Source organism: Candoia aspera, chromosome 11, assembly GCF_035149785.1.
Source record: "Candoia aspera isolate rCanAsp1 chromosome 11, rCanAsp1.hap2, whole genome shotgun sequence".
Taxonomy (NCBI): domain Eukaryota; kingdom Metazoa; phylum Chordata; class Lepidosauria; order Squamata; family Boidae; genus Candoia; species Candoia aspera.
In genome coordinates, this window is record NC_086163.1 from 19,733,248 (window position 1) to 19,747,206 (window position 13,959).

Below are 13,959 nucleotides of genomic sequence, written 5' to 3' on the forward strand. Positions count from 1 at the left end.
ATTGAAATCCACTGCTCCGTTTAAACAGCAGCGCAGCCGAAGTTGCAAGATCAAGTAAATCTCATGCTTTTTCTCCTTCCTTGCACTTCCCCTAGAGCTACGACAAAGCTAGAGCCGGTCCAGAAGCAAACAGAACTATGACAAAAGTGAAGCACCCTCCAAACCAAGACAAAACTATAACAAAACTAGGTACCGCCTGAAACAAAAGATGCGGGGAGGGGGAATAATTAAAATAGTCACCTTGTTGTAGCTGTAGTAACCCAAACACTGGGCAAAGTCCAGACTGGAAGGATCTCCAGGAAGGGAACTTCCAGATGCAGCTGGATAAAATCTTACATCCATATTGAAGGGCTGTTCTTGGAGGGGCGCGGGGGGGGGTGTTGGAGAAGCAAGAGGGGTGAACAGAAGAGCAGCCAAAGGCTGGGGGCGGCGGTCTGCGCGGTCCAAAGGGGCGAAGTTCTGAGAGGCTTGGAATAGATCCACCTTCCAAAGCGCCCCCCCACCCCCCACAAGCACACACACGCACTCAACACACGCAACGCGGACCAAGTTGTTGGGCTCTGCGGAGTGGAGGACGCGAGAGGACCGGGCGGGAGAGAAGGGAGCGCGGCGGCGGGGAGAGCGGCAGGTGAGCCGGAGGGTGGGCAGGTACAGGTGAGGGACGCGCTAGGAGGAGGGCGAAAGGGGGAGCCTTTTGCGCCTCGGCGGAGGCGGGGAAGCTGCCGCGGGAAGGGGGAGAGGGCGCCTGCTCGCTCGCTCGCTCGCTCGGCCCCGCCGGGCGCCCCACCCCCTCCAATGGCAGGAGCCGGGTCGCCTTCCTGCCTCCCGGACCAGGTGCGCCACACAAAGAAGCCACGCGCCCGGCGCGGAGCAGAAAGAGGCGGCGGCGGCGGCGGCGGCGGCGGCAGCAGCTCTTGCCCCCCTCCGCCTCAGCAGAGGGGGACGGCGACGGGGCGCGCAAGCGGAGAGCCGGGCGCGCGCGCGGCCCCCTCCCCTCCCCTCCCCTGGAACTCTTTGTGGGCGGAGGAGGAGGAAGGCCGGGGCGAAAGCTGCTCCGGGTGCCCGGGCTGCGGGGCAAGAGGCAGAGCCGCCCGACCCTCGGGGCAAGCGCCGGGACGGACGGGCGGGCGGGCGGGCGGGAGGCAGGGCCAGCCGCCCCAAGCTCTCCTCAGGGGGCCGAGCGAAAGCGCGGAGGGGGGCCCCCGCCGAGGAGCGAAGTTGGGGAGGAAAGCGGGAGCGCGCGCTCCCGGCCGGGGGGCGGGCGGCCGAGCCCCCCGCCGCTTCGCCCTCGGCGCGTCCGCGCGACCCGTCCTCCGGAGCAGCGCTGAGGAAGGCGCGCGCGCGCCCGCCCGCCCGCTTAGAAGCCAGCCCCCGCGGGCGAGCCCCTTGCCCGACCGACCGACCGCCCGCTCGCCACGACGGCTTGGGTGGCCGGCGGGCGCTCCCGCACGTGGGAACGTGCAACTTTCGCTCAGCTGGCCAGCCCTCGAGAAGAAGCGTTCCTCCGCTTGCTTGCTCAGAGCGTCCTTGCGCGGTTGGCTGGCTCGCTGGCTGGCACGCGCGCGGGGCTGCTTGGACGACGCGTGACTCGCGACTAATTGGACGTGTGAACGCGATCTGGGGGGGCCTCCGGCTGCAGCTTCAGTGCGCCGTGGGGAATTAGATGTGGGGCTTGGCAGACGGGAGGCGAACTTGTGTGGAGCCATGCTGTCCGCAGAGCGGTCCACGGGAAGCTTTTTTTTGCCGACTTGAAGAACACCCCCATACAGTGGGGAACTGCACGTGGAGAGAGCCCTCTGCATACATACACTCTTGCATATGAGGGTCGGTTTCTGGCGTTCAAAACGCCCCATCCATACAATCCTCTCCACTTTGAGATGAAGGAGACAAGAGCCCAGGCGGGAAAACAGATTATTGGATTTGCTGGATTATAAATTAGAGAAGGAGAAAAGTTTTCTCTGTGATGTCTGTAAATCCCTCATTGTGGCTGCATGTATTAAACATTAGAAAATTGCTTCCAAGAGAACCAGCTGACATGCTAAAGCAGGCATCACCTGCTTAATTTGGTTGCTAAATTAACAAGTTCCTTAGGTTCACTCAGTAGGCTGAAACATAAAATAACTAGAACTCTCGGTCTCCTGGGTTTAGCCTGGAGCCTTAACCACTACACCAAACTGGCCTATTCAATTCAGAAAAGACATTTCTGTGCATGCAGAGGAGCCTCAAAATAATCCAAATCGATTCAGTGGTTCAAAACAACTTTTCAGTTCAGAAAGTACATAGGATTCAGATATTTTATAAAATTGCCCTCAAACTGAATCTCCATATGCATCATTTGCTGTATGCTAACAGACTATTCATATGGGTGTGAGACAACCCAAATAGGAATGTGAAGTATGGTAAGTATGCTTTATAGATAGATCCAGAGAACCCAAATAACTCACTGGTTCATTTGAGCTGGTATTTTATCCTTTTCTTCCGTAACTGCTTTTATCTATTGTTACGTATCTATTCATATGCAAAATCTTCATCAGGCCTCTGTTCTAAGCAGATCTTCCACTGCTGCAGTCACTAGCATAATTGTTTGAAAAATGCTCTAGGACATGCTTTCCAACAGTTCATTTTCTTGAGATAAATAAATAAATTGCCATTACTCTACCCCTTATAATGGATTTTATTGATTCATGCTAATAATGTCTGGCTACCTCAGTTTAGAGGTAACCATCAAATTCTTCCTCCTCTCTCTCTCTAGCATGCAAATAGGATTTGAAACATCCACAGTAGGCCACTTTAAAATGCTTTCCTGCTCTGTTCTTCAAAGATGTATATGAAAGACACTTGAGGCCTATAATTAGATATGGGACATATGACAGAACAGTGTTAACTGTAGGGGAATTAGAGAAGCGTAAGAGGGATTACAAACTACATACGTAGATGACACAGTTCTGGTTTAAGATAGAACACCAAATTCTGCCATTTTTAAGGCTTAATTTCTGAAGACCATCTTCTCTTTGCCCTTAGTGAAGCTAACATACAGCCAACATGATCTCCAGGGAAAATAAAAACAGTCAAGATACGGTTACAGCAACGCAATCAAAGCCATACCTCTTTTGCACATGCACTGACTTCACAAGCACGTACAAAGGGGTGGGGCTTTGATTGTGCTGCCATCACCGTCGTCTTGACTTTTTGGAACCCTCCCCTTCCCACGGAGACTGCCGCACAAACCTATGTATTGTCATGAGGAGGTAAAACAAATGCGTTGATAGGTGTAAGAAAGAGATTGGCACTGAAATAGCAAACATGAGGTAGAACAACTTTGGGATGCACACATGTTAAGACCTATAATGGTTTAATTTTGACCTAGCAAGTTGTATGGATTGTGTTTTGTAAACAATAGTTTACAGCCATAGTTTTTTGTAAGCTGGCTTTCAATAATCCTGCCTTGTGTGGTTTATCCAATAAAACATGTTTGAACAAAGATTAGTTTAACACCCTAAGGTAATTCAATGAATTATTCTGATTCTTTTCCTTCAAGTGAATTTTTATACAGCCGTAAGTATTTTGTGCATGAAATTTCCAGTAGTTTGGGTCTAAACATTAACACTAGAAGATATTAGTAATCACAGCCTGGTTGGTTGGTTGAGATTCTAAAGTAAGCAAACCTAAAGGAAATGTACAGAAGAAAATTTATCTTTGTGAGAGCAGACAGGTCCATTACGATAATAGCTCACAGATTGGCGAGTGCAGCCTTCTAATCCAGGCTTCATCGCTGCATCTGCATTGAGGTTGCATGTATAAAAAAGGCAGGGCTTGGATCACAAAACCACACCCAACATCTTTCAGATTTTGACCCTCTGGCACAAATATCAACTGCCCCTCCCACTGAGAAACAATTAGTTCTCAGTTCACTGGGGCGCACAGGTAGGAAAAAGACATACAATTTGAACCTTTGGACTGTTAAGAGATAGGGCGTTGGCAGTCCTGGTTCTCTGCACTAACTACAGCTTTTGTAGAAAACTAGCTTATCAAAGCTGTGTTCTTGAATCTCTGAGCTTTCTAGTTCAAGAATGAGTCTGGGGGAAATCTGACAATCATCCTTTACAGCCCCTTGGGTTCTATAAAAACTCATCTTTACCTAGGTTCTTACATGCTACTACATCAACCCTACCTATTCAACTTGTACGCAGAACACATCATGCGACATGCTGGGCTTGAGGAATCCAAGGCTGGAGTTAAAATCGCTGGAAGAAACATTAACAATCTCAGATATGCAGATGATACCACTTTGATGGCTGAAAGTGAAGAGGAACTGAGGAGCCTTATGATGAAGGTGAAAGAAGAAAGTGCAAAAGCTGGCTTGCAGCTAAACCTCAAAAAAACCAAGATTATGGCAACCAGCTTGATTGATAAGTGGCAAATAGAGGGAGAAAATGTAGAAGCAGTGAAAGACTTTGTATTCCTAAATGCAAAGATTACTGCAGATGCTGACTGCAGTCAGGAAATCAGAAGACGCTTAATCCTTGGGAGAAGAGCAATGACAACTCTCGATAAAATAGTCAAGAGCAGAGACCTCACATTGAGAACAAAGGTCCGCATAGTTAAAGCAATGGTGTTCCCCGTAGTAACATATGGCTGCAAGAGCTGGACCATAAGGAAGGCTGAGAGAAGAAAGATAGAAGCTTTTGAACTGTGGTGTTGGAGGAGAATCCTGAGCGTGCCTTGGACTGCAAGAAGATCAAACCAGTCCATCCTCCAGGAAATAAAGCCAGACTGCTCACTTGAGGGAATGATATTAAAGGCAAAACTGAAATACTTTGGCCACATAATGAGAAGACAGGACGCCCTGGAGAAGATGCTGATACTAGGGAGAGTGGAAGGCAAAAGGAAGAGGGGCCGACCAAGGGCAAGGTGGATGGATGACATTCTAGAGGTGACGGACTCGTCCCTGGGGGAGCTGGGGGTGTTGACGACTGACAGGAAGCTCTGGCGTGGGCTGGTCCATGAAGTCACGAAGAGTTGGAAGCGACTAAACGAATAAACAACAACACTACATCATATATATATGCAAATTTATATGGCCACCCATCTTAATCGAATAACTATGCATGACTAGCCAAGCCTAAAACAGAAATGTGTATAGAAACAGTAAAAACAATTCAAAAATGGCAGGTAAAATATAATAAAACTGTAAAACAATGCAGAAGAAAACAAAGACCAGCCTCCATTAGCATTCTGGCCCTAAAGTCCAAGGGAAAAGCCAGGTTTTTAAGGCCTTCCAGAAGGCTGTAATGGCCTGCTTCACAAAATACTATTCCCTGATCATGGTTTGTATTGATAATGGTTGGGTTCATATGTTGCACTTCATACCAAGAAAGCACACTGTGATTTAGCAGGACATGCAAATCCAACCGCTATGGATGTCTCGCTGAGCAGATGATAAACTTCTCTTTCATTAACTCCACTTAATTAAGAGTACATTATTTTATCTTAGGCTGAAGGTTAAATTTGGGGCATTTCCTTCCTCCCTCAACAGTCCTCTCCTGACCGTGTTCCACATCAGAAGAATTGTCTCAAAATTGCTGAGTAAATCACAGCTGACTGGGTTCCAACTTATGCTAAGCCATAAACCATATTTTACAAACCACAGTCTCAGATCATGAGTTCCTAGACTGTGCAAATATAACTGATTATGGTTTATTTAACCATAGTTTAGAACCAAGTCATGGTCTACCCCAGCATTTGTTTCCAGTGTTCTAGATAGGTCTTCCTCCCAGCTCAGCTGAGGAACAGGCAACCTGGTATCCTTCAGATTTTTTAACTGAAACTCCCAGAAACTCTTTGATGGTTGAATTGATGGAAGGTGTATCTGGAGAACACATGGATGCCTATCCTTGACTGCAAATCCCAACATTCTGGAAGGCCAAGCTGTTTGGGAATTCTGGGAGACCATTTTGCACTCTGCCACAAGATAGGACTCTTCCTCATTTTGTGTAGCTACTTTGTCAATCTAGTAGATTGTCTACTCTGACAGGCAGTGGGTTGTCTAAGAGTTCCAGCAAAAGTCTTTCCTGCCACATGATGCTTTCAGCTGCAGATGCTATGGGATGAACAGGGAACTTTCTTTATGCAAAGAACTTGTTCTACCATCAAGCATGGTCCCTTGCTTATACATTTCCTTGCACAGTAATTGGTAAGTAGATCAGAAATTATATACTATGTGGCATGATGGCTCCACAGCCTAATTTATTACACGCAGACAAAGAACCACGTCTGCTGCACATCAATACAGTCTCAATATTCTTCTTTTACAAAGGTTTTTTTTTTGTTGTTTCTATGTAAACCTGCCCTTCCAAATCCTGTTATCATCTCACAGAATTTTAATAAATAAAATCACCTTTCAATGAACAGATAGGCAACAATGGGGGTAATAATGATACTTCTTTCAGACCAGACATATTTGATCAAAGACTTGAGTATTCTTAATTTTTTCCCCTAGCCAATTGTAATAGAGCTTTCTGCAGAGAATCTTAGGAAAGGAAAAACTATAGAGAAATTATATTCAGTATCTTCTGGTATAATATCTTTCCCTATCATTTATAAAATCATAATAGCCTCCTACTATTCAACTTTTTCTTGCCTTTTTTTCCCTGTAAGCAGCAGGGTCACTCCATTGTCTAAATTGAAACTCTCTGCAAGAAACATTGCAGTGCATAAATTCATATTACCATGCTAAGGAACAATTATACAATCTTTAGACAGGCATTTCATTTCCAGAAGGAGAGATTCTTGGTAGAGAAATCCCTTGCATGACTCCATATTGTGGACATAGAAAACTCCATTGTCCTTTTGAGCTCAACTGTAAATGGCCTGACATGATTAATTACAGTATGTACAATCAAGTCGATGTCAACCTTAGCAACCACACAGACAGACCTTCTTCAGGATAATCTATCCCCAGCCTGGCCCTTTAGGTCTTCTAATGGTATACCCATCACCATTATACAGGTATCTCAACTTACAACCACAATTGGGACCTGAACTTCCATTGCTAAGCAATGTAGTTGTTGAGTGCACCTGATTTTACAATCTTTTTTGCCATGGTTGTTAAGTGAATCACACAGTTCCCCATTGATTTTGCTGGCTGGGAAGGTCACAAATGGTGCTCACGTGACCCGGGACGCTGCAACTGTCATAAATATATGCCGGTTACCAAGTACCTGAATTTTGATCATGTGATGACGGGGATGCTGCGATGGTTGTAAGTGTGAGGACTAGTCTTATGTCACTTTTTTCAGCACTGTTGTAACTTTGAACAGTTGTTAAATGAATGGTCGTAAGTCGAGGACTGCCTGTATCTGAGTCCATCTACCTTGCTGCTGGTCATCTTATTCTCTTTCCTTCCACCTTTCCCAGCATTATTGACCTCTCAAGAGACCTGGGTCTTCGTACCAAAATATGGTAATCTGAGCCAGGTCATTTGTGCCTCAGATGAGAACTTTGATTTGTTCTGTGATCCATTCATTTGGAGAGCAAGAGAAATCTAAAATGGAGAAGCAGAACTGATTTATCATGCACAATGTAATGTTAAGTCCATAGCTTGCATCCTCCTCCATAAAAACCTAATTGGCCACTGTGATAACCAAATGCAAAATTAGATGGGCTTTTGGTCTGAACCAACACAATTCTTCCTATATTCCTAAATGGCATCCAGTGAAGTATAACAATAGTGGGAAATTTCAGAATGTGATGGTATCATTGACTGATTATGGATAGATTTTCCTCCATGACAATCTGTCCCTACCCTGGTCCTTCAGGTCTTCCAACAGTGCACCCATCACCAGGGTAACTGAGATCATCCACCTGGCTGCTGGTCATCCTCTTCTCTTTCCTTCCACCTTTCCCAACATTACAGCCATCTCCAGAGAGCTAGGTCTTCACATAATGTGTCTGAAGTAGGGGAATCTAAGCCTTGTCATTTGCATCTCAAATGAGAACTCTGGGTTGATTAGTTCCATGGTCCATGTGTTTGTCTTCTTGGCTGGACAATGTCTACACCACACTTTATAAGAGATAGGAAGCAAGATTTGGCATCAGCTTCAGATCTGCCACCTTGTCCCAATCACATTGTAACATTTGTTTGTTCCTTCTTTGTTTCTGAGAGCAGTTGTTTAACATTTACATTTAGAATACAGCTATAAAATCGAACTAGAGACTAAGATAAAACTGGTGGTGTTTCTACATATATTTTTGTAGAGGGAGGGTTAATGTTAACAATATACTAGCAAATCTTCCAGCAATGAAAAGATTCTATCACCTTCTTCAGTAAACGTACATGAATCACATAACCTAGGGTATTACATCTTTTTGCTTTTAAGGGGATGTGCTTAGACTTAAACCGCTAACTTATCCATTCTGCTGGACTAGAATGGGGGCATAGCCGCGTTCGCTGGAGCTGTTTCAAGTGTTCCCTACTCCCCCACCTTCCCAGCATTTCACCACCTGTTTAGTGAATTCATACTCCAAAGGAGATCTATGCAATTAGGAACAAGGAAATGAAAACAAATGACCTTGTTTGTTGTTTGTAACAAAGGGACTGTGCAAAATTAATCTGGCAAAGCTTGACCTTATAACCTTAAAAAAGGAGCGGGAGCATACCCAACCTCTTCCCTCATGATAAATCCACAATACATGCCCCCCCATCCCGACCCAAGCTGTAAAACATTATCAAGCAACTCTGCTTCTTTATTATGGATATTTGAGGAGGATATTCAAAATATTAAATATTGAATGAGTGAGGTCAGAGAATTTGCATGAAAGAAAATATGTCTAGGCATAGCCAGAGTGGAGTTCATTTACAAAATCTGCACAGCAGGAAAGCTTCAGATACATCATGTGCGACCACAAAAATAAAGCCAACCCTAGATCTGCATTAGGGTTGGGTTTGTTTCTGAGCTTTTCTTTAGACTTGTTGATGCTTTTCCTGTTGGCTAGATTTGATCAGCTCTACTAATGAGATGGAAAAGAACTGCAAGAGAGGGAGAATTATCCATCTGGACTATTTGTTCTTCGGTCCAACCATACTGGGTCAATTGATACTAACTGTCCAGTGTAAAGGATCCTAATGGTTTGTCATGATGATATTGCCCGTTTAATTATTTGTTTGGTTCTTTGAAGCACCATCCTATGCCCATTGACTCAGACGTAATCCCTGTAGAGTTCAATTAGGCTTCCTCCCAAGTATGGTTGTATAAGACGACAATGATGTTGATCTGTAATGGACTGTTACTAGCTATTGGTTCATCTTGCTTTCTGGCTGCACTGAGAGAGTTACAAATAAACTTCTGTTTTTTCTTTGACTATTAATCAGTCAAGTATTGAAAATAAATGAAATTGAAGTAAATTACTTGTTTGAATGTATATTTTGTTGAGTTACACATTGCATATTAATTTTAATATATAGCAACCAGCTCTTGAAAATAGGCAGGGTATGAATTTAATTCATATTTGAGATGGGTAAATGTTTGCTTTTCTTCACTCACCGTCAGACTAGATCTCTTAAACTCTGTTAGATTGCATTTGTTCTCATGGTGTTGTTCCACTTCCCCCACCCTTACCATGACATCTTTTATATATTTTCTAGGTCTCTTTAGGTCACGATCCTTTGTTATTTACTGCCCAGTAGCTCAACCAGCCTTGTAACATTTATCTTCTCAATTCCCTTTGGTGTCCTCTACAACCCTGAGATGCGCTCCCTTAATTTCCTCTTTTCCAAAGAATACAGGACGTTCTGCAGAGTTTGTAAATAAGCAAACTTTCTACTGTAGCCACTTCTAGCTGTGTCTCCCATTGTGCCTTTCCTGTTTGAACTAGGTCTTATCCATAATAAGGTAACCAAAACCTCACCACCATCTTGTGTGTGCTGAGAAAATGATGTCATATTGAGCTGACATAGCTTGCTTTGAGGGACTTCCACACTCAGATGGGTTTGGCTTTGTTTCATTAAAAACAATACTAAGGGTATCTTTAGTAATTCTGTATCAAAAGCTGTCTTCCAATGTCTGGAAAGTTCTCTTCCCATGTGAAAGAGGCTTTGATTTTTTTCTACCTCATTCTCAATATGTTTGCCCTGTGGTGGGAGTTTTGAACTTAGTATACTGTTACCAAATGACAAAGAATGCTGTTCTTTGGGGAGTGGTTAGCATCTCCCCATCCCAGACTCTCAAATGTGAAAAAGGTCCAACAGAGGGAATTCCTTCCCACTGCCTTTTCTTGGGATTTAACTGAAAATTCAGAAGTCAGGAAGCTACAAGTTGCTGGAGAGATTATTGTATTATGAAATATATCAGTGTTTTTCAAACCTGGCAACTTTAAGTTGTGTGGACCTCAATTCCCAGAATTCCCCAGCCAGCATGCAATTTTAGCACTTAATTTAAACTCAAGAGATTAATCTGCCCAAAACCTTACATTGCACCCATCAGAAAGTCACTGAAATTTTCTTCTCTCCTGGAAAAGCATTTGAAAGCAATTCCTTTTCTTCCAGCTGAATGGGATGGATTGAAACTTTTCTGCTCAGCATTTCACCTCCATGTTCCTCAACCTCTCTAATTATATGAAGACCCTGTTTAATTTTGCTTGAAGAAGGATTTTTTCATTAACTGTCCAATTCTCTTTCTGATTAAGGTTTACAGTACTTTTCTGCTACTTCAAACTCAAAATTACAAGCCTACAGTGTTTTGAATATGCCTCCTTCATTCATCTAAATGGAAGTTGTACCATATGTCTTTGTGAAAGGGATAAATTGCAAAGACATTCTCCTTTCCACAAGACCTAATAATTTTGTGCGGGGTGTTACAGTTTTGCTTCAATTAGACGATTATATGCTTTAGTTTTCATGGAAAGCCATGCAACGTTTGGCAAAGCTGGCTAAAAATATTTTAAACAAATATGCTGTGATATGATTTCTTTGGTTTTAGTGCAGAATGTCAGGTGGATCCAGCTCTTGTATTTTGCAAAACATCGTTTATGGATTGTAGGTGTACCTAGCCATTGGGGTTTGCAAATCATGATTTATAGTTCAACGTTTTTATGATCCCAGCCAATTATTGCTGATTCAATCAAATGTAATTAAATAAAACATGGCTTAACACCTATTCCTACTATTTATACAAATATGAATCTGGTACAGTAAGATACATCTCTTCTTCATTCCAACCAGAAAGTCATTCCTTCATTCCATCACACAATAAACAGCCCAGATTAGGCACACGACATAATTTCCATTATGTTAATGCTACTTTAAAATATATTGTGCAGAGGGCTGCAACAATCAAATTATCAATTATAATGTCTACTCCGAGTAGAAAAGTGTTGCAAAACAGAGGGCTGATTATGGCTCCACTACTTCCAATCTGCATACTCATTGTTTAGTACAGGGAAAACAAATTATCTTGTGTTGGCCTCAGTTCAAATTTAATTAAATGAGTGCAAAGCAATTATAATAAAGTACAATGGTGTAGTAATGAAAGGAAAATAACTCATTAACCTATTAATCTTTATTTATGTTCCTCTCAAATAAGTATGTAATTTCTTTATCACCATATCCCATAAGAACTTGCAGGCTTTTCTGCTGCTTGCAGGGTCTTACCATGTTAAACATCATAGTACAATTTTACCATTTCTATTTCTATTGATTTGATTTCTTTCCTCCTCCTCCTCCTCCTCCCCCTCCTCCCCCCCCCCCACTTTAGAGGATGGACTTTCAACCTATTTTCAACCTATTTCTCTGATATACGTTTCAAAACTGTTCATTTGTCTCTCCCTGCTTTACACACACAGATCTTTCAGCCTCTTCTTCTCCTTGACACTTGTCAGTTCTAACAGGCAAATCACACTGCAAACATTGGTATGCTTCAGTCATTGTGTAAGGGGAAAAATTGCTCCCCGAACATCTGCTGTGTAAGATAGTGTTACATTAAGACGTAGCATGAAAGCACATTATTTTTAAGAGGACTTGACACAGCTATCCTTTGCTAATCTTTCGAAACTGAAGGGAGATGGTACAAAAGGCCGTCTTTCTAAAGTAGCCTGTTTAAGATTCTTGGAACAAATTTTCTGGAATTGCTTGATTTCTGCTTTGGGGGAAAACCACAGAGATACACCGCTTTTCTTTCAAAGCAGAAGAAAAGGATGTACCACAGAAAGACTACCGGGGAGCCTACCACTGCATTTTAAAAACCTTTCATTTTAAAATTTCTAAACTCCATGTCTCTCCCATGCAGAGCCTTTCCAAATACTTATACAGATTTAAAAGCAGAGGGTTTTTTTCCCAAAAAGAAAAAAAAGAAACATGCAAGTGCTTTATGAAACAATCAATAAAGACAATCAACAAAGCTTGCTGGTGTGGTATAGTGAAATAATTGCAAAAACACAAGGAGAGCTGGAGCCAGAAAAACCCCAGCTCAGGTCAACAACACAGTGGAATAAAGGAGAAGGGCAGAAAGCCTGCGGTAGCTTTCCCTAATCCCCATCATCCTGACCAACACATTCATTGGCCATGCTGGTGGGGATGCTGAGAATGGTAGTTTCAGCTACCTAAAGGATGCCAGACTGGAGGACTTCCAGGGAAGAAATGGCGAACTGAGGACAGCTCCACTAAAAGCAGAATGAAGAGCTGGAGAGTAGACCTTCGTGATTCTTCTCCAGACAAGGAGAGGACTTGAGATCATCCACAAGTGCTCCAGACAGTTGCTCCTTGTGAGAAGACTGCAAGACAGCAGTCTCCAGTCAGTTTGGAGCTCTGGGAATAGCCATCTTGCTCATCCCTTGGTCAGAGGGATACTTCCTTTTCTAACCACTTTCAGAAATTGCTTGTTAATTGCTTTTAAGCTATTAGGAACCTTTGGATCAACAGGTTTTACAGCACCGTGTGAGCTTCCTTCAATCCTTAGTGAAAAAAGTTTTAAATACAAGTTTAAGAATTTTAAAATATATGTATTTATTGGAATAAACAGCAAAAGGGTGATCAGAACTTTGATTTTGGAAAGTTATAAACAGAGTAAGGGTCCAGTTGGATTTGAAAAAGATTTTGGAATTAATTGTAAGAATCCTTCATGTGGGAAAATGCTTTTGTTTTGAATTCTTTTTTTTAAAAACAACTTGATAGGATGGGACTTTGAAGGTTGGACACTAGAGGGAACTAGAAGGAACAAAAGATTACAGTTAAAGGAGAAGAACACTTAAATTTGACTTACTAATGCAGAATGGAACAAAATATTTTAACATTAGATATATTGAAGGGTATTTTTGAACAATGGACCCAGAAGTTAATTTTAAGAGTGTCTGCCTGTATAGATCTGTGTTTAAAAGATGTTATGGAAGAGGAACAAGTTTTACCAGACAAGACTGAGACTGATCTGAAACTGGATTTAAAAATGACAAGCTACAAGAATATGGAAATTAGCGTTAATAAAACTTTAAAAAAATAAGATTGCCAGACTGGAAAATTGTGATCTACAGTTCATCTTTAGCATAAAATGTTATACCTATGAGGAATATGAAATAGTAAATAAGAAAACTCACTTTTGGACAGACATGATTGAAACTTGTTTGCAAGAAGAATCTAATCCACCCCTACCCCCAGTTATTAACAAAGCCTTTAAAACTGAACTGCCATTATCACTCAACACACGCATAACACTTTCTTCAACTTGCTTATTTGACTGCTCATATGGCTGTAAGCAGTTGACAGTGCCTTCTCCTTCACACCACCAAGTCAACTTCTACCCTTGTAAGTTCATTTTTGGACTGACAATCTGTTGTGGAGAATTGCATTAACAGGAAATGCCACTACAACTCTTTCCTACGGTGACTCTCTCTCAATCATTTAATTCTGCATTTCTTGCATTCTCACTCTTCTTTCACACTTTTGCTCAATAATGGCTTTGCAGAGTCTCACAA

The 13,959-nt window shown here is 42.7% G+C and overlaps 1 protein-coding gene across 2 annotated transcripts in view; it reads right to left on the reverse strand.

Annotated features, from left to right (window-relative positions):
- The window catches only part of TOX3 (TOX high mobility group box family member 3), an 81,289-nt gene extending 80,408 nt beyond the window's left edge, over positions 1 to 881 (reverse strand). Inside the window, exon 1 of one of the 2 annotated variants that reach the window (XM_063312895.1) lies at positions 241 to 881. In XM_063312895.1, coding sequence (XP_063168965.1) covers positions 241 to 342 — 102 coding nt within the window. In that variant the 5' untranslated portion in view covers positions 343 to 881. The remainder of the gene's footprint in view (positions 1 to 240) is intronic. The other variant, XM_063312896.1, reaches the window with a different exon arrangement.
- Positions 882 to 13,959: the final 13,078 nt, after the last annotated feature.